Raw genomic sequence first — 21,323 nt, forward strand, 5'->3', positions numbered from 1 at the left:
GCACGCTCCACCGAGGGCAGCACGGAAGCGATGACGCGACCCTGTCCGACTCGTGTGGCGCCTCTTACAGTTGTTGCGCGAACCCGATGCGAAAAGAGAGAAAGTTTACAAAGGATCGGAGAGAGAAAAGAGGAAACGCTATCGCCATCGCGTGGGTGTAAGAGGCGTGACTCGAGATAAAGCTTATCAAATCCCGCTGTGGTCGAATGCTCGATTTGTCAGTGGTCGAGTAGTCGGCTAGTGCGAGCGAGTTGTCGTTACACCGTTAACTGAAAGAATACCGCCTTGTAAAAAGACGAAAACCTCCTCCCGAGCATGGAAACATACGAGAGCGTTTTGCTCGTCAAGTCCGAGGTCTTCGTCTTCAAGATACCGCCAAGGTCAACCAGCAGGGGTTATCGGTGAGCCTCCACGTCGATTTGGCTTTCCCCTGGAGTATTTTTCCTTCGCGTCTAACGGTATTCCCGATGCTCTGGGCGATCGACCGGTCATACGATGCCCCAACCTATTTCCATAACCATTTTTCCCTTCTTTAGGAAAAAATTACCATCGAATGCACCATACGTCGGAAACGTACACTAGGAATTTACGCCAATTCTTAAGCAGGTTGCAGTGACACGATTTGTTTCCAGGGCAGCCGATTGGAACCTCCAGGAGCCCTCGTGGACAGGGCGGATGCGGCTGGTATCTCAAGGCGACACGGTAACCTTAAAGCTGGAGGACAAAGCGACGGGAGAGTTGTTCGCCAAATGCCCGATCGAACAATATCCAGGAATAGCCGTGGAACCCGTAACCGACTCGTCCCGATACTTTGTACTGAGAATTCAGGACGACAACGGCAGGTCGGCCTTTATCGGAGTCGGGTTCTCCGACAGGTCGGACAGTTTCGACCTGAACGTCGCGTTGCAGGATCATTTCAAGTGGCTTAAAAATCGGGAGCAAATAGAAAAGGAAAAGGAAAGGCCTAAGCAGGAGTTAGATTTGAGGTTCAAGGAAGGAGAAACCATTAAAATAAACATGAAGATCACGGTAAATTTGAAGTCCACTTCGATCGACGTGACGTTGGAACTCGAAGCACTTGCAAATATTTTTTCCCTCGTTCTCGCAGAAGAAAGACGGCGCGGAAGTGGCCTCGAAGTCGAAGCAGCGCACAGGTGCGGGAGCGGGTCTCCCACCTCCCCCGGGAGGGGTAAAAATCGCCCCGCCACCGGCGAGAACGCCCACGTCGTCTCCGGCGCACAAGCCGACGCAGGCCCAACCCGGTCAGCCGTTGACCGGCTCCGAGTGGGGTGAGTTCGCCAGCGCGTCTCGGTCCTCGCAGGTGACGGCTTCCGTCACCGCTCCCGCTGCCGCTTCCGCCGCCGCGACGACGACCAATGCGAGCTGGGTACAGTTCTAATGGTCGCGAACGATCGTGCGCACATTCGATTGAACGTTGGCTAGCAGGGACCACGGGCCCGGTTACTCCGGGCGCGAGTAGATGGGGCTCCGGCGATCCGAGGAGCGCCAAGCGGCCCTCTTCCTTGTGCACGATCTCGGCGAGGTGATTTCACCCGATGCTCGTTCGGCCACGGCCCGAACCGTTCCATTTTCCGTGAAGACTTCCACGCGTTATTTTCGAACGTAATCTATGCCTCTATATTTTGGTAGTCTTTGCCGCGTTACCTTTCCACCGTTCCTCGCCTCGTCGGGACGCGTTCGCGGTCTCATCGACCGACCCGGTCCTGGGTACTCTGCTCGTCTCCACGGGCGACGAAACCAACTTCCCGTCGGAAGCAAAACACTCCGTACCGTTTAGCCCGCGGTCGTTCCGGATCTCTCGCGTGACTCCACGTGACTCCGCGTGACTCGATCGAGCTCTTCGACGCTGCTCCGAGCTTGAATTCCCAACACCGGGTGTACGTATGTACATACAAATCACGTTCTAGATTCCATCGATAAAACGGCAGTATTACTCGTGCCTATCGCGACAGTATTTTCCAAGGTTGGAAGGTTGGAAGGAAATGGCAGGACCCTCGTCCCTTTGGGTTCTTCGGCAGGGAACACCCGTAGCTTTCGACCTTCGTTTTGTACATACCGGAGTCGAGGTGCTCGAGGTGCTCGAGGTGCTCGAGGTGCTCGAGGTGCCTCTACCGCTCGGTACAAGTCGCGTCGACGCTCGCCGATTCGAGGGAAAGGCCTAAATCGAGGTATACGCTCGTGCGCGTCGCGTTTTGCATTCCCCCTTTCGGCTCGTTTCCCGTGTCCCATCCGACGCGGAGCTTCGAATCGTCAAGTTAGGTTTTAGTTTAAGGTTGGTCGGTCGCTGTACGCGCGGGGCACTTTACCTCGAGAAGGGGTCGATTAAGATGAGGTTTGGAATCGACGTCGAGTAGCAATGGGAACGGTAGATTTCGAAGCGTAGCTCGCGACTCACGAGGCGAGTGCAAAGATCCCAAGGTTCGATCGAGGTTACGGGACGCGCGGAGGAAGCCGCGGTCGGACTTGGTTCGGATATAGATCTTCGACGAGAGTTACGAATCGTCGAGTGGCGTCGCGACGCAGGACGGGGAGTCGGAAGAGAGATCGAATAGGTTAGGAGAGGCTAGGACTCCGACTAGCTCTCGGCTCGATGTACAAAGTCTCTTCCCCGTTAGCTTTGGATCGGGAAATGTATCCCGTACACCCATAGTTCACGTGCTTTATGTAACGAACCGGATAATATTGTTACTTTAGGTCGTTAACGTTTCACCTAGCAAAATAAATCCAAGCCTAAGAATAAACCTCGTTAACCCAAGCTCCCTTGGTACGGTTTATTTCTGCCAGTTTCCTTCGGACCGGTTCCGGACGAAGATATTCGGCTTCCACCGGAGGGGTATCGTTCGCTCGTCCGGTGGAACGAGTCGTCGACCACTACTGAACTTTGTATTATTTCTTGGCTTATCGTAAAGGTTCGCGCGACCCTTCGTAAATGATACATGCATGTTATAAATAATAATGAATTACGGTGCGTGAGATGGATCTCGTGGGATCGAACGAGCGGATGGATCATCAGCAGCGTTTGTTGCGCGATACGTTGAGACGCAGGCTACGCATCGCCATGGCTCGGTTAAAGTGGCGCTGAACCGGTCGCTGCATTTGATCCCCGTTCGGATTCGAGTCCTCTTCGCATTCCCCGCTGCTCAAGATCACTAACAGCACTCCGAGTACCTACGGGATCGTTTATTATTTCCACCCTTAAAGTAATATCCAGATTACGGGAAGAACGTCGTACCAGGCACACGATGATCAGCAAGGTGTAAACGTGAATGCTGGCTACCGGTAAGGATTCCACCTCCTTTAAAGCCTCCGCGGCATCCGTCAAATCTGGCTTCAGTTCCAAGGCATGCCTCAAGTGAATGGCTGCTTCTTGGAAGTGACCGTATGCCTGAGAAGGAACCGACCGCTGCCCGTCAATCGTGGTTGGGCCCCCGAATCGAAGTCGAGGCATGGGAGACCGGAGGACGTTACCTTGAATATTTGTCCCAACGTGAGGAACTGTTCCCAGGCATCGCGTTCGGGAGGTAACAGCTCCAAGGATCGTCTGGCCAGGTAGGTCGCATCGTCCAAGTATTGAAGGATTAGCAGCACCCTGGCCAAGTTCAAGAGCACTTCGGCATTGTGAGGTGAGACCGCCAGGGCTCTTCTGAAGCACTCGATCGATCTCTGTGCGTTTCCCTTTATACGCCAAAAGTTGCCGATCTGGTTGTACAACTGGACAGACTTTGGTTTCTGTGGAAGATCGTTTGATTTAATATATAAAATGTGGATTAAAACGATTAAGAAGAAAATGTGTCACCTCTCGTTTGGCCTTCTTCAATCGCTTCTCCAGAGAGTTGATATCGACGTCTACGATACCCTTGGCTCCTTTTTTTTTAAAGATAAGGGCCACGTTAGGCTCTGGCACTAATGGATGTTTATTCCTGTTGGCAACTCCGATCAAGTTGTCGTAGTACGTAAAGTTGACCGGCTTGCCGCAATCCAGAACGTCGTCGTACTCTCGGTTGGCGACATGGGCGAACCGTTCGCTCAAGCCCCTGGAGGGCACCGGAAAGCCATCGGTTGTATTAGTCGTATCGGTTGAAGCGTAAGACGAGAGTCTTCTGCCAAGGGGACCAAAGTTAGGGCTTTCTTAACGCTGAAAGAACGGCAAGCCGCGCGCAAACACTAACTACGGGCAAAAACAGAAAACTACGTCAGGTAAATCGCGGTTGGATGCGGTTTAAAAACGTACACACAGTTTACAAACTAGGAAAAACATTTTCGATAATGCAAACGATACTGGGAAGAAGGATATTTAGGAATCTATAAAAGTGAAGACATTCCAAAACTTGGGTACATAAAGGGAATGTTCTACGAAGATCGTTCCAGTCGGTCCCCCTAAGATGACGCTAAACGGAACGACTCCCTACCACCCTTGAGTTGCTCGTAATGCAACAAATCATTCCACAACACAGGGATACTAAGGTTTCCCTGGTGCCAAGACTAATCGTTGTCAATAGATATTTTTAACTAAATCCATTATGTCTAAAAAAAAAATATGCAAGACACGATCAAAATGCATATCATCTTTCTTCTAGGGAATCACATTTTCTATTGAAAAGGTTATGTGAAATTTTACTGTATCTCGCACAGTATTTGAGATATTTAAAAAAAATTAAAATATTCAAAATCAAAGAAAATAATTAACATCTCCCAAACTAATTGAGATATCAATTTTTCCTTTGAGGTGTTATTCGTATCATGTACGATAATCAACTGTCAAGCCTTGGCGCCACGGAAACCGTAGTCTTGCTTGCGACACCAAATACAAGAAATTGGAAAAGGGTTTCTTACCGATCGAAATTTCCAGGCATAAAACCATTGCATTCGTTGCAATAAATCTGCAGCATCCCATTCTCATTCGGTACAGCGCTTTTGCTCCAACCTTGACCGTTGCCGAGGTTGACGCTATTCGCCAGAATGTCGAAAATAGGGTCCTCCTCGAGCGAAGGAACGAACTCGGTCGCCTTAACCACTTTATCAGCACTCAACCTCCAAGAACTCCCGGAATTAGTGAGCTCGACCTGGAGCACCAGGAACCAAAGCGCGTAGCTCGCGATCCGTGTATACGGCCTCATTTTCTTTTTCTGTGATTGGTTCGGCTGGTTCGTAACGTTTTTTCGACCCAGTGCTGTCCCGAACTCTCGACAAGGTCGCTGCGCGATTTTGGGTACGGGCCCGGGCAAAATTGACCCAAGTCACCAATGTCGTGAGACAGGAATTGCACGACAACAACGACGCTCCATCGCGACTCTCCCTAACTCTCCCTGACTCTCCCGAAGCAGCAGCTCGTACCGACACTTGCTGTCGGACCTTATCAGACCTTATTGGACCTTATTGGATCAGCGTTGCCAACGCCTGCAATCTGGCTTATCATACCAACTGTACAAAAATTATCGTAGTATATAAAATGACAGAGATGAGAACAACCAAGGTCCACTCTTGATAGGTATTGGAAGGTGCTGCCATCTCTGTAACCGATGCTTCTAAAGATGCACCTTTCTATCTGTATTTAAACTCGGTGGTTGGTTGCGAACAGTTGCGAGCCCGAAACAAACGGAATTATTAAATAACCAAGATTCTTCATTTCATTGTTTATGAAAGATTATGAAAGATAAAAATTTGTTGGTTGCAGTTACGTGATTATATCATTATCAACCCTACGATGGCCTTTTATTCAAATAATGTGACGAAGGGTTTCTAGACATAAAAACGAATCACAGTGGATACTGCAAATGTTGAATATTTCAATTAACTTTTATTAAATATTGATGACTAAATGGCTTCTACGAACGATTTTGGTCCTGATTCTGGTGGCAGAGTAAAAGTACTATATAACATTTTACACTAAGGAAATGGTTTGAAGTCAAGGTATCCATCGTTTAAGGCTAAAGCTTAAATTCTTTTACAGGGCATTACCATAGTTAAACCGATAGTATATGGCAATGTGGCTCGCTATTTTGGTAAGAAACGAGAGGAAGACGGGCACACGCATCAGTGGACTGTTTACGTAAAGCCGTACTTAAATGAGGATATGTCGACGTATGTGAAGAAAGTCCATTTCAAACTGCACGAAAGTTACAACAATCCAAATAGAATAGTTACAAAGCCACCTTATGAACTAACGGAAACCGGTTGGGGAGAATTTGAGATCGTCGTCAAGATATATTTTCACGATCCTAATGAGAGATCAGTAAATAGACGCATCTTTGATATTGATACCCTTAAATTTATTATCGTGAACGATTGAAAATACCACCTCTTTGTCGTAGGTCACAATCTATCATATTTTAAAGTTATTTCAATCTACACCTGAAATTCAGCTTGGCAAGAAAAGTTTGGTTTCCGAATTTTACGAGGAAATTGTTTTTCAAGACCCAACAGCATATATGCAACATTTATTGAGTTCTACGAGGCCTATAACTCTAGGTGCTTGGAGACACGATACCGATTGTAAGTGTCACTAATTTTATAGATAAAGTTTTTATAACTATCCCCAGCTGGTTATCATTTTATTACAGTCGAGGTAAAAAAAGATGCAACCCTAAATGCAATAATGGAGGCAAGGAATAGAATACGGTACGAGGTAATAGATCTTAAGGAAAAGCTGACTCTAGCCAAAGAGACAATCGCTAAATTTAAGGAAGAGATTGCTAAGATATCTAAAACTGGTGGTTGCTTACCAGTAACTTAAAGACATTGTGGCTTCTATAAATGTATGTACATGTTTTCATCCTGTGAATTAAGAGAAACACCGTGCTGCAGTATTTTTCTCAGCATAGAATTAAATTTATATTTCTCTTAACATGGATAAACTTTTTCAATCAATGTATAAAATATAAAAACAAGAGATATTAAGTAATTTGTACAAGGCATAAGCAACTTAACAAAATTACAAGAAGTTTATATGTCGAATAAATTTTGTACATTCTGTGTCCATTAATAGTAAAATATATCCTATTTACATTACATAACCAATGACTGGACTTAATGATCAACTTATAGAATTTATCGTTAAGTTCTGAAGACAAGAGGATCTGGCTACCCGTCTTTCCATAGCTTACAAGCTTGATGGGGTTAGGAAGCTGAGCTTAAACCCTATTTTAAATGCAAAGATAGATATTTAAAGTAATAAACAATAATTCTGATGGAATAAACCTTATCAAACTAAATCTAGAAAACAAAGATAATTCCAATCCATTCAAGGAATTATTTTTGTAATGTCTCCTCTGTACTTGTAAATCTTCACGCTAATTTTCACGTTGTATAAATCAAAAATGAACTCACAGCTGTGGTAACAGGTGATTACATGTGTTGACCTCATAGGGTCGTACCGATGAGAAATTGGAGGTTATGAATGACGTTCTCGCAGTAAATCCAATGGAAACAATACAACCGATTGAAGGAGTCAATGAATCGGATCATAATAGGGAGAGATGCAACGAGGACTTAATTTCTAGTGAAGGGAAGATTATGGATGTCGTTTGTAGTGAGAAGAAAGTTATGGATAACGTGGAGTATAACCTTAAAAACCCCGAGATAGTGTTGAGTAAACGGCATTTAAAGAAATTAAAAAAGTTGAAAATGTGGAATGAACGGAAGGACTTAAAAAGGTAATTGATTAAATCTCAAAAAACATAATAGAATATTTGAAGGGTACGACTGAGATGTAGTTTTTGTGTATGACGTAATTCTAAGATTAAAATATCATGTGTAGGCTGAAAGAACGAGCGAAGCGAAAGAAGAAGCTCAAGGAGGAGCGTGAAACGAACAAGGGATTCTCAAGAATAGCTTTGAAAAATAGAACGATGGCTGCAAGTCTATGTAAACTAACCGTTACCATTGACTTGTCCTTTGATGAACTGATGATTGGCAAGGATTTAGCTAAGCTAACAAAACAAATTCTGAGATGTTACTCATTAAACAGGCGCTCAGATGCTCCAATACAATTTTCCATTACAAACTTCAATGGACCCTCATTACTCGAAATGGAAAAGCACAATGGTTACGAGAACTGGGATGTAAGTGTAACAACCATCATCAATTCCTATAAATAGCAAGGGTGTCTGTATAGTCACTTTAACAACCCATCGATATGTAGGTAAAATTCTGTAAAGAACCGTACCTGAAGGTGTATCCAAAAGACAAGATAGTGTACTTGACGAGCGAATCTGAAAACGTTATAGAAGAATTAGACCACGATTCTGTGTATGTGATAGGTGGTTTAGTGGATCATAATAGTCGAAAGGTAAAAAAAAATTGTTTGCAAATCCATTGGCAATTTTCTAAGTTAATACTTCTTCTGCAGGGGCTTTGTTATAACGAGGCAGTGAAAGTTGGGATCAGACATGGCCAACTTCCCTTAAATAAATTTTTGAAGATGAACACAAGAAAAGTATTGACTATAGATCACGGTAAGAGTTCATGGACTGCATATATATTAAAGAATAAATACTGAAGTATTTTTATCTCTAGTTTTTGAAATTCTCTTGAGGGTATCGGAGGGTAAAACCTGGCAGGAAGCGTTCATAGAAGTTTTACCAGAAAGAAAGAATGCCCAACTAATTTTACCTAAAAAAATGGATAATTTACACGAGTTAGAAATTATTCATAAAAATGCAAATGAAAAAGATCAAAATCCTGTCAAAACGGAGGTAAAGAATTTGGAAGTTGTTCAACAAGATACAAAAGAAAAAGGTGGTCAGAATTCTAAAATAACAGAGGTGATCATGGAAAACGGTGGAATTATAAATGATAGTAATTGTTGATGACGGTAAGTTAACTCGTGAAGTTGTCAAATGATTATACAAAAAGTGATCGCAGGATATAATCGAAGCTACAAGGAAGGCCACAAGAAAGTGTGAAAAAGAACTGTAAAGGTAACTAAAGGGCCTAGGTATCAAAGATACCGATTTTTTTCTTCGCAGAGATGTAAAGTGTTTTCACGAATATATATTTCTACTCCTTGGAACTATTCGGGTTAGTTATGGAAAGGTTCCATCGGAAAGGTTACATTATTTATTAAACTTCGTCATCCACTTCAAGATCTCTTATTGTACATTTCATGTGTGAACTCTTTTCTATTATCCCACCTTGTTTCGATAAGGGACATGATCCTGTCGGTTGTTTAAAAATATTAAATACGATTTTCACTACTTATCTCAAATATTATATATATATTTTTTTAATATATGTGTATATATATAAATAAATTTTATCTATAAGCGTTTCGATGTGTACGGGTCCACCGCAGGGTTCACCTGACGTCACGATCTCAAGACGTTGAAACGCATCAATGTACACCTTTATAAGATTGCTCGAGATTGCTCGAGACTATCCATACAAATATACAGTTTTCCCCATTGGCGATTTTTAATTTTATCTTTCGACAGTCTCAATCGCCGGCCAACGGATCATCGAGATATTGGAGAGCCGAAGTGAAAAAAATTACACACTGCAGGATTCAATGATGGAAGACTGTCAGTCGAGGAGCAGAGGTTAGGATTTCGGAGCACAGCTCACCAACTTCCAGGTGTATGGTAGATGACCTTCCAGGGCAATCAGGTGCTCGTTAATTTTTAATTCCTCGTGATATTATCTCTATCCAGTCATATATGTGAAACTAGCAGTTGAAATGAAGAGTCAAATAAGCTGTTTTGAAATTCTCCCATCAACTGAATACAACTGTTCTTATTCCTCGCGTAAATGAAATCTTTAATTTTGATTTTCGTTTAAAATTGTGATAAATAAGGAGATAGAAGATTCTCAGAAAACACTCACTTGTACAATGGGTTACTTCTTAGGATGTAGAAATCAATGAGCCATTACGAATATAAGATATAAATTTCATTTTTACATGCCTCGTATCTCCAAGACGAGAAAGGTTGCTTTTGGCTCTTTGGGAAAGCCTATTCGCTAATTACAACGCAAAAACTAAAAAAGATTCGTCATCAAAGACTTGCGATCTGTTTGTAGTAAAGCCTAATCTTTGAATAATGCCTTAATTAAGCCACTGTTTTAAAAATCGCCTCGAATTACGAATATCCCTTAGGATCTCGCATGCAATCCACGTTTTTAGTCCAGGAAAATTCGCGTATAAAACTCTGCTTCACAAGGGAAGCATCTGGCACAGTAAAGACCAGTCAGGAGAGCCTAACTTGTCATTGAAAAGTGCCTTTGGCTGCTTCAAAGTGCCATAAAGGTTAAGAAAGAATATATATATATATATATATATATATATATGTGTGTGTACATATATGCATTAAAGGAGAAACAAACGGTGGTTTTTCGTAACCTCGCCTTTCCAATCCCCGCGAGAATTGCTCGACGACGCCGACACTCTCCCTTGTTAGCGTCGAGGCAGCCAGCGAATCTGCGTACCAGCTCGGTACGCGCCGATGTCAGGATCTCTCCTTCACGAGCAAGCCATCAGGCGTCGTCGGCTACTTCGCGGCTGTCTATTATCTCGAATTCACTGTCGCTGTCCTCACTGTGGCTGGGCAGTTTTTTGGCCTCAGGCTGCAGCTCGGCTTCCTCCTCGGAGGAGGAACTTCTCTCGAAGTGACCACTGCGAAACTTTATGCCATCCACTTCAGCGTCCCCAGTACTTAGCTCCAGTTCGGACAACTCCAGCCCGTCCGTGCTGCCCTCCTCGTGGGAAGGCATCTTCAACCCGATGAGCTCTTCGTCGTCAAATGGATCTGAGCACACGAGACGCAATGTATCCTTTCACCGATGTACAAGATTCTTTTAGTATCGATTAATTTAGACTACAAATGGAAAATTACGCGGGACATTTTCTATTCAAATCGTGAATAAAAAAATATAAGGCAGGTAACTTTATCTGTCTTGAACGATGTACTTGGGCCGAGTCATTAGAACGAACTTTGATCTTACAAAGACTTACCGATCTGAGATGCAGGAGTTACTCCAGGTGGTGTCAGAGAATTATCTCCCGATTCTCCTGCTCGCTTTAGTACTTGGAAATTGTCCTCGGTGACGGCTGGTAGAAATTCTTCTATCTCGCTGTCCCATTCTGGAAGATTCAATGTGCTTTACTTCACGTCTAGAAACGATTTATTTACGCGTGATAACTTTCTTGTCGATTACCTTTAGGAGATGTAATTCTATGTGGAATTTGCAATAACAGTGCAGGCCCCAATAAAATGCTCATACATATTGTATACGCAAGCAATACACCATCTATGGCACGTCCAATGAGCCAAAGTCCCAGAGAGACGCTGCAAACTGCTACGCAAAACTGAAAATAAAATAGTCGTAATCCATTTTAACAGCTTTTAACGCGTTGCCTGTTGTACAGTTGCCTTTATGGCAATGGATTAAACGACCACCAGTGGTTATATGACATGCAATGTGTTAAAAAGATCAGTAATAGAAAAGAATGGGAAAGACCATTGACATTTGCAAGAATATGAATGTAAAGGAAAAAAAAAAAAGGCCAATGACCGAAACGGAGATGATTTGTAGGGTAAAGAAACCACTCACTGCACCAGGCTGTTCCTTTCGCAGTTGTTTCAAACTCTCCAGAGCTGTTTTGGCCTTCCGCGCAATTTTGTCAATTTGCTCGGTCTTTGCTCGGCATCTGTAAATGTGTAACACGGACACATGTAAAAAACTTGCTTAAAAAAATACACATCAGAAATAAACATCGAAGACGTACACTGGGGTTCCTGGTGCTTTGTCCTCCTTTCGGGACTGTGCCTCCAGGGTGCTGTAACAGAGGACCACGACCAGCGCAGCACTGCTGGCTGCTGCAAAGCCGCGGATCTCTAATACGACGATGCCCCTTAAGAACAAACAAACAAAGTTAAAATTTATTTTTCATGTTACGAAATTGCAACACCGTGAGACATTTCGTCTTTAATTTAGGTACGTAAACACAATGTCCCTATTACCCTCTTTTGTCTCTTTTTCATTTGCATAAAAAACATGGACAGTTTGCATTAAGTAATACAAGTCACCTCATTAATTAGGAGCTAATAAGCATAATGGATTCACGTCGGGCAACCTGGGAAAACATGACAAATGCACCACTCGTCCCACCGTAAAGCAACGTCTTACGATCGAATGTTCTTTGTCGTCACGAAACAAAGTCATGATTTATTTAACAACATAATATACTGATTGGTATCCCAACTTGGTAAACGATTCGATACATCGTCGATAAAGATGCTTCCAGTGGTAAGTTCAATTAAGAGCCAGTGTTTCCTGTGTTCCAAGAACCAACCAAAGACGAAATGACGCCGCACAAACAAAAGCAACAAAGAAAACGACCCAACGAAACGTTAGCAAATAGATCAAGCAAAAAATATCCTATTGTCCCTGGCTAACCTCGACCTAACGAGACGGCACTTAGTTACGTGACTTTTAAAATTATGTAAATTGCTCCCTATTCTCCTGCTCTTCGAAACAGGCCCAAGCCGAATCTCGTTCCGTGTCTACGAATACGTAGAAAATACCGATACTCCCACGATATGTACTCGTTAGCTCTATTTCAAGGGAGGCTCTTCGTCGCTCGACATTTTTGTGATGCAGGACTTACCAGAACAAGAGGTTGAAGACTACTACGACGGAGATGCTGTTAACGGTGTTTTTCCAAAGTAAAATACCCTCCAGAATATCGTATAAGCGTCGCGACGCCTCCAGGTCGCGGCACTCGACGCGACAGGGTTTAGCCTCCTCGTTCCTCTCGGTGACATCCTCGTCGAAGCCACCGCGACTCCACTGAAGAGCCCTCACGATTTCGCTCACCCGCTCCATGGTTGCAACAGCCGGAGCTCTATCTCTCTCCATCTCCTTCCTGTTCTCGCTCGAGCCGTAGCTCCGTCTCTCTCTCGCTCGCGCCGCCTTGACCTGCAGGGCCCGTTTCGTCTCTTTCGGCCTTTGTCCCACCCGCTCGCGACCCCTATAGGCGCCTCCTCGAGTGCAGCCCTTTAAATCCCGTGATTTTTCCTCGACATGTTGCACACACGCTATGGGTGCGCTCGCTTCGGTTCTGCCTTTCTCGCTTTCGGACGATTATTTTTAGCACGTGACAACGAATTTCTGTGCCGAGGCCTGTCCGCCGACTCGCGGGGAACGACAGAGATGGACGAAGACACCCCTAAGCGGTGCGCTCTGCCGGACTTCGCAGGAACCTCGTAGCGACTCTCCGTCCCGCTTCCTCGCGCTTTCCCTTGGCTCGTCCTTTCTTTCGCGCGTCGCTCGCAATTGCTCGCGATTTTGACACTCGAGCGGTCCGCCTTGTCCGCCCTCTCCGCCTTTTTCGCGTGGTCGTTTAAATATTCTATTCACCGCGGCATGCCACAGCCGGAGCGCCCGCTTTCATTCGGGGGATTATTTTTAGCACGTGTCAACGAGTTACCGTGCCGTGACCCATCCGCCGACTCACGAAGAGCGGAACAGAGCGGAAGACAGACGCCGCGGGGACACCCCGGTGCACCCGTCGGGATTCCTCCTTATTTCTGGCGTTCTCGGCACTTGGACGCAAGTTTCGCGGCGTAATCGTCACCGTGAGAGTACGAGTTTCGGGCCTGTCTCCTGGGCTTCACCCCCCGCGATTCGATCCGATTCGATCTACGCCGCGACCGTCGAGAGCGTTTAACCTCTCCCTCGCGGTCACACCGCGTGCGCGCGCAGATCGCGACTACGTTCTCTCCCCTTCCTCTCCAGCGAGTCCCGGGACGCCCTCGATGACCGTGGTCGCTACGCGCCGAACAGCGCCGAAGAAACGCTCGCAAAGACTCCGACTCGAGTGGACTCGAGTGAAACGACGTGCACACGGGATAACGGAATACTGCGTAAATTCCCGACCTGCCCCGCCGGCCCCGCCGGCCCCGTCGGCCCGCCGACGAAAATTGCGACGCGTTTTCGCGGGGACCAACCGCGGTCGGGGACCATGCGGCCGGTCGGCGCTGATTGGTCGGCAGGGTCTCCTTTTCGGACCCGATCGAATTTCCCTCTCACCGACGTCCAACCACTGGCGACCCGGCGACGCGAGTGCCCCGTGACGTTCACCGATCTTCCGTGTCATCTTCTCCTTTTCTAGCTCTTGCTGTCTTACCGAGAGGAAGGGAGACGGAGAACCGTTTAAAAGGATGTTCGTAGACCGTAAGAAAATTACGACGAAGAAAGGTAATTCATTTTCGCGGAGCGTTTCGCATTCCAGGCTCGAGAGGAACTGTGGTTAGGTGAAAGAGAGGGGAATATATGAGCGTGGTTGGGGCGACGCGTGGACGAAGTGCTAGCGACAACGAACGACGCGCCATTTTCGAAGATCGTCCGCCACGGTTTTGACGGGTTTTGACGGGTTTTGACGGCCGATTTCGTAGACCGTTCTTAACGATCTTGGCACGGCCCTGGTTGACGCAGGACTCCTTTCTCTCGCTTCCTCTCTGAGCGCCCGTTCTTGTCGAGTCGACGGCTTCGATCCAATTTTGACGAGCTCGCGAACACTCGCGAATGCTCGTGACCTTCCTTGCGATCGTTTAGGCCTTTCACCCCTTTCACCAGGTCCAACTGCAATTCCTTTTATGCCGGTAATTTTTCACTTTTCGGGTTTACTCCTCCTGGACTGGGTACCCCACCTGCTGGACAAAAATCTGACAATCGTTCTTTGTTTCGTTATTTCGATGATTTGAGGTGCCCGTGGCTATTTTTCCACGATCGGGTGTACGGCTTCGTTACGATCTTAATACTTCCAAAGGTCGATGAAATAAAATTCATGTAAATTATTTTGTTTTCGCCCGTTGGCTTCCCAATTACTTCAAAAAATCCCTTTATTGGAATAAGCGGCAAAGATTCGGACAAGAGTAGGTTAATTAGTGTACAACTTTTATTATACCTTTTTCACGAATTTCATACATTCGGTCAGTTCTAGATGAGTTCTTAGTCGCACCAGATCGCTTTCATCCAAACTTAGAGTAAAACGCAACCACTTAAAAAGTACAACGGTATAAGATCGACGAGGAGTCGTTGGGACCGTTCGAGAGTCGTCGACGTTACTTCCGTGGACCTTTAATCAAAGAAAATACATAGATTGATTCCTTAAAAAAAAGCCTGCGACAATTTTTGGTCACCCGCAACTGAAGCACTTTTTTAAAAACTATCCGTACCGCAGACACGCAATTTTTTTTTTCCACAGGAAACGACGTCGAGTTACTCAGCCTATGAGGATGTTTCGGACACGTGACATTCTTACGTTACTCATGATTTCTGTAATGTTTGAGGTGATAAATGTAAATATGAGAGGTTCAACGAGAACGTCCTATTAATTAACTTCTATTCACCTTCGACGTACGATCTCGTTTCTCCACCTCTTATGCATAATAATCTATACAATATTATACATGATATAATCTAAAAGTGAACGGAAGTTAATGTGACGAGTGTCTCATTGTGCGACAACGAATGTGCGTTCGCGACGAAAGTTTCGGTCCTATCATTAATCGCGCATAGAACAATAATTTATTATCAACGGAAACTCGGAATCTGACCAAGTTGGAATAATTCCGAAGCACGGTTTGGCCTCCACAGGACCTTTCACGTGGAGCAATTCTAGTGGGGGGGGGGCGGATAATTATCGTACGTCAAATAACGGGCACATTAATTCTTCTAAATGTACACCAAGACGTACAATGGAACAACTGCCCATGTATAATTGTCGGCACCTCGGTCAAAGGGTCTCTTTAGAGAACGTTTCGGCACATTGTGGAAAGTACAGCATAGCAAGGCACATGACACGTACAACTATACAGTCGTCAAAAGCGTAACTCGATTCGCATCGGTAAGTATAAAAAGTAAATACGGTCTACTGTTAATGGGACCGACTAAGAAAAAAGGGTAGTACCGCTGGAAAGGCGTTCCGTTTCTTGAGTTACGTTAAATAATTAGATAGATACTATGATCCATTGGCGTGACGCGTCAATCGACCATTCAGCGTTCCCCCTTTGTCAGCTCGTGCGCTTTAATCGACAAGAATAAAAGTTTAAAGGAGCAAAGAGTCTCGTCTCTTTAAGCTCGGTCGCTGGACGTCCGTCAACGGTCTAAGTAGTATGGCAGTATTACATCGTAATGGCTTAACGGAATTATATTAATCGATTCGATTCTCAATTACTTCGTATAAATAGTTTAGTCCTTTGTGCAACGCGAACAAGGATCCCTTCCGTTCGCGGGGTTAACTTTACACGCCTTATAACACCTTTGCGGCGTTTGACGATTCTCTGGAAGCCTCGAGGGTGCCGCTCCGTATCTTCTCTAAGACTTCCCAGCGTACGTTGGATTCTTGAATGTCGACGTCGCTTGTTTGTAAATTGGATTCTCCCCCTGCAAAGAGATAAATCAACATTTGACCACGACTATTATTCCTTTAACACGGTTAAACATGGTTTAAAGAGATAAGAAACAAATAATACAAATTCAGTGGAACGAGCAATTTACTTTGTACTTAAGTGAAATAAATTAAGCAAGAGTTGCTCACCGTGTCCCATTTGGCCATCATCCTCTCCTTCTCGAACCTCGCAAACTCCCTCCTGTCGTGAATTGTCGTCAGGAGCTTCCAGAGAAGTAGAAGAGCCAGGCCGATAAGGACTATTGCGGCGATTACCCCCAGGACGATGCCCAGCATGTACACCTGGGGCGGACACTCCCTCTCGGTCTGTGCCCTAACCTTTAGGCAGTTGGTCTCGTTGTAGTAGTAAACGAAGTTATATTTGCAGTCGTCTTCGTCGGTGCCGAAGCAGGGCACCTCGTCGTTGTCCACGTCGACGGTGACCGCTTCGACGGCTTCCGGCACGAACTCTCGACAATTTTTGGCACAGTCTTCGGGATTGCTATAGTTACCGGTACCGTACATTTGGCACTGTACGCAACTTTTCAACTCTTCGCAACGGCTGGGACATGTCGGACACTTGTTGCAATGCTTGCCGGAATAGCGAGTATTGTCTCCTTCGACGTGACAGACGCATTCGCCACAGATGCAGTCTCCCTAAACAAACGTTGACGAGAATCGCTATCGCAACTCCGAAAAAGTGTTCGCCATGTATCGACTTACGTGGCCCGAGCACAGCACTCCATTGGTAGTTCCCGGAGCGATGCAAGTATCGTTAGAGGATCTACAGTTGCAAGAGGGTCCGGTCCAGCCGGCATTGCAAGCGCACTGGCCACACTCGCAGGTACCGTGGTTGGAACACAGAAGACCCTTGTCACGGTCGCACGAGAAATTGTCGCACTCACAAAAGTGGCCCGATATGGTCTACGAAGTCATATCTCCTGTCAGTCGTGTTTACACCACGTGGAATGAATGTATCGTACGTATTACCTTTGCAGAGTTTAATTACCTCTTCGGGATTCTCTCGTTCCTCACATTCGCACACTCCGCAGGCACAGGTTCCTCTTCCGGAGCAATCAACCAGGGAGGTGTTATCTGGCCGGCAGGATTGAAAATGCTTGTCGAAACCCGTCGAGTCCTGGTGCGGGCTACACTCGCACCTTTTGCCAAAGAATCCATCGAAACACTCGCATACGCCACATTTTAAAGTGCCCACCCCGCTGCACTCTGGCGATTTGGGCTCGTACATTGAATGCCCCTTATGTTCGCAGTCGCAGTCGCAGAGCATCTCCAAGTTTACGGTTAGGGTCTCGTTGATTCCAACCTGGAAAATAGAAGTGTTAGATCGCGAGTGAAATTTAATTGCTGCTGTCTCTTAAATTGCAGCTCAAAAGAGAACGAAAGATCCTAAACTCACCGGGTAGATGTCGAATCTCTGTTTCCATTCTGACTTATTCGCCGGACAACTGGTGACCTCGATCTCCGCGATGAACTCTACCTTCGTACCAACCTTCAGGCCATCGCACTTGGAAGTTTCTATCGGAGCACCGCCACCGAGACAGCTGGAAAAGTATCGAACCTTTACCGCACTGCTGGCGGTGTCCTTCATCTCGACGGAACTGGAGATCGCATCGTACTGTTCCCTAATCAGTTCCACTACGTTGCTAGAGTCTTCGGAAAGTTTCCCAGCAAAAGAGCCCTCCACGTGCTTGGTCAATCTCTTGTAAATGCTGATCTGTTCCTCGGTAACAGCCCATATGACATTAATGGCATTCTGCTTAACTTTCAAATTGATTTGAGAGATACTCGGATAATCTTGCAGCGAGGAATGCGTATACAATCCAGTGTAGTCCAGATGACAATGACCATCGTTGGGTTTGACGATCCCACCCAATTTTCCATCCCCCGCGTAGTGGAAACCAGCATCGGTGGAAAACACCAACAGTCGACGAGCCTTCTCCCTCCAGCCAATTTCGTTGCGACACACTATAGCTTGCATAATAGCGTCAAATCCTCCCTCTGGAGCATCCAGATTCCCAGAAACTGAAGCGTTGCTTACTAATCCCTAATGAAATATTTGAGAAAAATCTTAATCTCATTTCGTTTTGGTATTTTAAGGTGCACATATGTATATCGTACTAACTGCAAAGTGACTGGTGTCCTGGGAAAGACGCATGATGTTCTTGTATCCATAAGGAGCGGCACACCCGGGACAAGGTTCAGCGAGACTAGAGATAATTTGACGATTAATTCTTACTCTGTTAAAAATTTAAAAGCTTTGTAAGCCAATCCACTCACGCCTTCGGCATCGTGCTGACGTAAGGCATGACCACCTTGTCGACGAAGCTTCCAAACCCTAGTCGGAAATTGCTCGTGATCTTGCTCATGCTTTCCACGAGTAACTGTCCCAGGTCTGACAGTTTCTTTTTGTCATCTTCCATAGACTTACTTAAGTCCATGAGATAGTAGAGGTCAACGGGATAATCTTCAGCTTGGGAGTAAGCAAACGACATTCGGTATGCCTCGTCTACAAGGTTAGAAAGTTCTCATTAAACCTTGCCGTCTAGTGGATTAAATGTTTCCTTTCTAAAGTAAACCTCACTTATTCTGAGTTTTAAGTTAACCTCCTGTGGCCAGATCTGCACTGCCTCTTGTCTCCCTCCAGACTTTATTTGCGTCGAACTCGATGAACTCGCCGAGCTGGATGAGCTGGACGAACTATAGCCTCCCGATCCTCTGTTCCCATAACCTCCTTTGGTCAGATCACGATGTCTTAGCATACTAAAGACATTATCTGGATTCCAGGTATATTTCTCTTCGCAGGTTGCAAAGATCTTGGTGTTGATGTTTGGCAGGAAACATCGTTTCTCAGAGAATTTCTAAAAAACGGTTTACAAATAATATAAATACTTTTATTTTTACTTAATAGATTAGCGTTCGTGTGGAATGTTTTGCTTACAGGAGCTGCACACCAAGCGCAATGAGGAGTTTGTATGCACTCGTGGCATGTTTGTTTGCTGATGCATGGATTCATTCCTGTCAGTCTTTCCGGTGGTGGGTAGTTTGCCTTAATAGTAATTGTCAGCATCACCGCCATCAAAGCGGTGATCCATCTTAGGCTACTCAACATTGCTGTCAACACACAATGCAGATTATTCATTACATGCCTATTAAAACACACGTTTTAATCTGCCAAATATCGTTATTAACAAGAAACAGCAACCATTCCTTACACGTCTATTTATAGTACCGGTCTTATAAGAACTCGATAAATTGCATTATTGCCTCGGGGGTTTCCTTAACTCATCTTCTATTTATCTTAAATAATTACAAGAAATAAACTAAGAAAGTAAACGATATTTCCATTTATCCGAAAAACTTATGAAGAGAAAACAAGGGAATAAATAAGAGAAGGTAGACTCTTAGCCACCACCATACACTCATAATTACGTACTGAAATATTTTTGAAGCACCTTCACCGACCACTTATTCTTACTCATACAACTTCATAGCATAATCACCAGAGTTCTGTCCAATCGCTTGCTTGTGTTTCCACACGTTAACACGTAAGGAAATCTCTATTATTAAATCACTGACTCACATTTTCTTGGTAGGATCGACTCAACCTTCTCGTGTCATAAATTTATTGCCTTGAATTACTTTGAACGAGGGACTCTAGATCACCCTTGCATAGATTTTTATATTAATATAAAACCTTAACGCACATTATGCAAAAGTAGAAATCAAAAGAAGGCAAGAAAGAAAGTAAACGGGTATACCTTATCAAAAACGCGTTACATCCATGATAACAAGAAGGTTAAATTATTTAAACTAAGACATCTCTCAGGAGAGGACCGTTTAAAAAAATTGACGAGTTGCTCGACATTGCCAGCAATTAAAAGAAAAAAAAGAAAATCCGTGTCGCGTCGACGAGCCCATTCACTTATACCTCAACTTTGTTTAGACCTGCAGATTATGCACTCTTACAAAAGGAGGTGCAGAGAACCATCAAATGAGAAGATATCATTCGTGACAATGCCAGGAGGGATTTGGCGTCTGTTCTTTCCAAACGCGTCTTGGGAGCATTTTAACATCCCAAATCAAGACACACCTCCGTGGTCCTTCCAGAGGCAAAAGGAATTTTAATTTTCCGTGGTTGATTTAGGCGCGGCCGAAGTGGAAAACCAGCTCTCCCACGCGTCGTCGCTGATCGCAGCCCGCGAATCGGGAACCACTTCCTACTGCCGCACGGAAGCTTTTTCACCGTTCCAGGAACCTCTCTGAGGTATAATTTGCCTGAAGAATCCTGCGAGAGATGGCCTTTTCTCTCTTGCACTCGAAAGGGTCGCAATCCCATCCGGAGTGGAGCACGCGGTGTCGTCATCTTTATATTTACAAAAGGGGCGCATATCCACTTACGGGGCGCCGCGCTCGGACCGAGTTAGTCCTGACTTTCGACGCCTGAAATAAATATTTCGGGATTTCTCTCTCAAGGGTCCAAGAGGCGAGTCCTTACTTTCGGGTTTCTCTGGACCGGCTGCCCGAGCTCCCTCTAGAACATCACAGTCCCCGCGGCCGAGCTTCCTCCACAGGCTGGATCACCATAAAAGGCAAGCCGTGTATACCGAGGCGGCCGACTCACTATGCGACCGCGGTAGCAACCTGCGACCTCACCGGACAAGAGCCAACTGGGAAAAATCGGGCACAGGCTGCCGACCATAGAATAGGAGGAATGCATGACGCGAGACGTGTCGTCATCGCGTCGAAACGGAGAGAAGAAAGTGGTCACGACTCCGAGAGCATAGTAGACTCTTGCGACACGAGCGCCGTTATTTCAATCACTTTCCGCCACTGAATCATGACGAGATTCTGAAAAAATAGTACGGATGGCGCTACCATGTCAAGACATGGTTTA

General features: G+C 45.3%; 6 protein-coding genes across 9 annotated transcripts; 3 read left to right on the forward strand and 3 right to left on the reverse strand.

The window, feature by feature from the left end:
• The first annotated feature begins 153 nt into the window (after window positions 1–153).
• On the forward strand, window positions 154–2,776 carry LOC105700868 (NECAP-like protein CG9132). The gene is made up of 3 exons (XM_012427095.1): window positions 154–401; window positions 633–1,029; window positions 1,109–2,776. Exons 1-3 carry the CDS (start codon window positions 316–318, stop codon window positions 1,397–1,399), a joined length of 774 nt encoding a protein of 257 aa, XP_012282518.1. The 5' UTR covers window positions 154–315; the 3' UTR covers window positions 1,400–2,776.
• LOC105700865 (tetratricopeptide repeat protein 17-like) lies at window positions 2,759–5,414 on the reverse strand. Of its 2 annotated transcripts, none has more exons than XM_012427091.1 (5): window positions 4,855–5,414; window positions 3,818–4,055; window positions 3,490–3,750; window positions 3,254–3,406; window positions 2,759–3,189 (listed from the first exon to the last, which is right to left on the reverse strand). In XM_012427091.1, the coding sequence occupies exons 1-5, from the start codon at window positions 5,136–5,138 to the stop codon at window positions 3,031–3,033; spliced, it is 1,095 nt and encodes a 364-aa protein (XP_012282514.1). In that variant the 5' UTR covers window positions 5,139–5,414; the 3' UTR covers window positions 2,759–3,030. The 2 variants fall into 2 exon arrangements, with proteins under 2 accessions (XP_012282514.1, XP_012282513.1); XM_012427090.1 differs by having other exon boundaries at window positions 3,818–4,121.
• A 183-nt stretch (window positions 5,415–5,597) lies between these two features.
• LOC105700869 (YEATS domain-containing protein 4) lies at window positions 5,598–6,941 on the forward strand. Its single transcript, XM_012427096.2, has 4 exons — window positions 5,598–5,887; window positions 5,972–6,253; window positions 6,333–6,513; window positions 6,582–6,941. Exons 1-4 carry the CDS (start codon window positions 5,840–5,842, stop codon window positions 6,752–6,754), a joined length of 684 nt encoding a protein of 227 aa, XP_012282519.1. The 5' UTR covers window positions 5,598–5,839; the 3' UTR covers window positions 6,755–6,941.
• Window positions 6,942–7,278: 337 nt separating this feature from the next.
• Window positions 7,279–8,919, forward strand: LOC105700866 (tRNA methyltransferase 10 homolog A). Its single transcript, XM_012427092.2, has 5 exons — window positions 7,279–7,673; window positions 7,778–8,081; window positions 8,162–8,308; window positions 8,369–8,474; window positions 8,536–8,919. The coding sequence occupies exons 1-5, from the start codon at window positions 7,414–7,416 to the stop codon at window positions 8,826–8,828; spliced, it is 1,110 nt and encodes a 369-aa protein (XP_012282515.1). The 5' UTR covers window positions 7,279–7,413; the 3' UTR covers window positions 8,829–8,919.
• Window positions 8,920–9,094: 175 nt separating this feature from the next.
• LOC105700867 (reticulophagy regulator 2) lies at window positions 9,095–13,885 on the reverse strand. Its single transcript, XM_012427093.2, has 6 exons — window positions 12,623–13,885; window positions 11,741–11,866; window positions 11,566–11,662; window positions 11,170–11,320; window positions 10,967–11,095; window positions 9,095–10,760 (listed from the first exon to the last, which is right to left on the reverse strand). The coding sequence occupies exons 1-6, from the start codon at window positions 12,871–12,873 to the stop codon at window positions 10,489–10,491; spliced, it is 1,026 nt and encodes a 341-aa protein (XP_012282516.1). The 5' UTR covers window positions 12,874–13,885; the 3' UTR covers window positions 9,095–10,488.
• Window positions 13,886–14,892: 1,007 nt separating this feature from the next.
• Window positions 14,893–21,085, reverse strand: LOC105701009 (integrin beta-PS). 3 transcript variants are annotated; one of them, XM_012427389.1, is made up of 11 exons: window positions 20,925–21,085; window positions 20,520–20,869; window positions 19,368–19,540; window positions 19,011–19,287; window positions 18,707–18,935; window positions 18,552–18,636; window positions 17,826–18,473; window positions 17,418–17,732; window positions 17,132–17,332; window positions 16,559–17,065; window positions 14,893–16,404 (listed from the first exon to the last, which is right to left on the reverse strand). In XM_012427389.1, the coding sequence occupies exons 3-11, from the start codon at window positions 19,536–19,538 to the stop codon at window positions 16,336–16,338; spliced, it is 2,502 nt and encodes an 833-aa protein (XP_012282812.1). In that variant the 5' UTR covers window positions 19,539–19,540; window positions 20,520–20,869; window positions 20,925–21,085; the 3' UTR covers window positions 14,893–16,335. The 3 variants fall into 3 exon arrangements, with proteins under 3 accessions (XP_012282812.1, XP_012282811.1, XP_012282814.1); XM_012427388.1 differs by lacking the exon at window positions 20,520–20,869; XM_012427391.2 differs by lacking the exons at window positions 20,520–20,869; window positions 20,925–21,085 and adding an exon at window positions 19,642–20,513.
• Between the last annotated feature and the right edge of the window lie 238 nt (window positions 21,086–21,323).

The sequence above is a fragment of the Orussus abietinus genome, unplaced genomic scaffold, assembly GCF_000612105.2.
Source record: "Orussus abietinus isolate OABI.00-Male unplaced genomic scaffold, Oabi_2.0 scaffold9, whole genome shotgun sequence".
Lineage (NCBI taxonomy): Eukaryota > Metazoa > Arthropoda > Insecta > Hymenoptera > Orussidae > Orussus > Orussus abietinus.

Coding starts and splice junctions, on each gene's coding strand:
- LOC105700867 (XM_012427093.2), bottom strand. CDS start 12,873: ATGGAGAGAGATAGAGCTCCGGCTGTTGCAACCATGGAGCGGGTGAGC. Junction 11,867..12,622: donor GTCTTCAACCTCTTGTTCTG/GTAAGTCCTGCA, acceptor TTTGTTCTTAAG/GGGCATCGTCGTATTAGAGA. Junction 11,321..11,565: donor GAAAGGAACAGCCTGGTGCA/GTGAGTGGTTTC, acceptor TTTTATTTTCAG/TTTTGCGTAGCAGTTTGCAG.
- LOC105700865 (XM_012427090.1), bottom strand. CDS start 5,138: ATGAGGCCGTATACACGGATCGCGAGCTACGCGCTTTGGTTCCTGGTG. Junction 3,751..3,817: donor TGAAGAAGGCCAAACGAGAG/GTGACACATTTT, acceptor GATCTTCCACAG/AAACCAAAGTCTGTCCAGTT. Junction 3,407..3,489: donor CGTTGGGACAAATATTCAAG/GTAACGTCCTCC, acceptor GTTCCTTCTCAG/GCATACGGTCACTTCCAAGA.
- LOC105700866 (XM_012427092.2), top strand. CDS start 7,414: ATGAATGACGTTCTCGCAGTAAATCCAATGGAAACAATACAACCGATT. Junction 8,309..8,368: donor TGGATCATAATAGTCGAAAG/GTAAAAAAAAAT, acceptor CTTCTTCTGCAG/GGGCTTTGTTATAACGAGGC. Junction 8,475..8,535: donor AGTATTGACTATAGATCACG/GTAAGAGTTCAT, acceptor TTTTATCTCTAG/TTTTTGAAATTCTCTTGAGG.
- LOC105700868 (XM_012427095.1), top strand. CDS start 316: ATGGAAACATACGAGAGCGTTTTGCTCGTCAAGTCCGAGGTCTTCGTC. Junction 402..632: donor TCAACCAGCAGGGGTTATCG/GTGAGCCTCCAC, acceptor ATTTGTTTCCAG/GGCAGCCGATTGGAACCTCC. Junction 1,030..1,108: donor AAATAAACATGAAGATCACG/GTAAATTTGAAG, acceptor TCGTTCTCGCAG/AAGAAAGACGGCGCGGAAGT.
- LOC105700869 (XM_012427096.2), top strand. CDS start 5,840: ATGGCTTCTACGAACGATTTTGGTCCTGATTCTGGTGGCAGAGTAAAA. Junction 6,254..6,332: donor ACGATCCTAATGAGAGATCA/GTAAATAGACGC, acceptor TCTTTGTCGTAG/GTCACAATCTATCATATTTT. Junction 6,514..6,581: donor TTGGAGACACGATACCGATT/GTAAGTGTCACT, acceptor ATTTTATTACAG/TCGAGGTAAAAAAAGATGCA.
- LOC105701009 (XM_012427388.1), bottom strand. CDS start 19,538: ATGTTGAGTAGCCTAAGATGGATCACCGCTTTGATGGCGGTGATGCTG. Junction 19,288..19,367: donor GCGCTTGGTGTGCAGCTCCT/GTAAGCAAAACA, acceptor ACCGTTTTTTAG/AAATTCTCTGAGAAACGATG. Junction 17,733..17,825: donor AGAGATTCGACATCTACCCG/GTGAGTTTAGGA, acceptor TCTATTTTCCAG/GTTGGAATCAACGAGACCCT.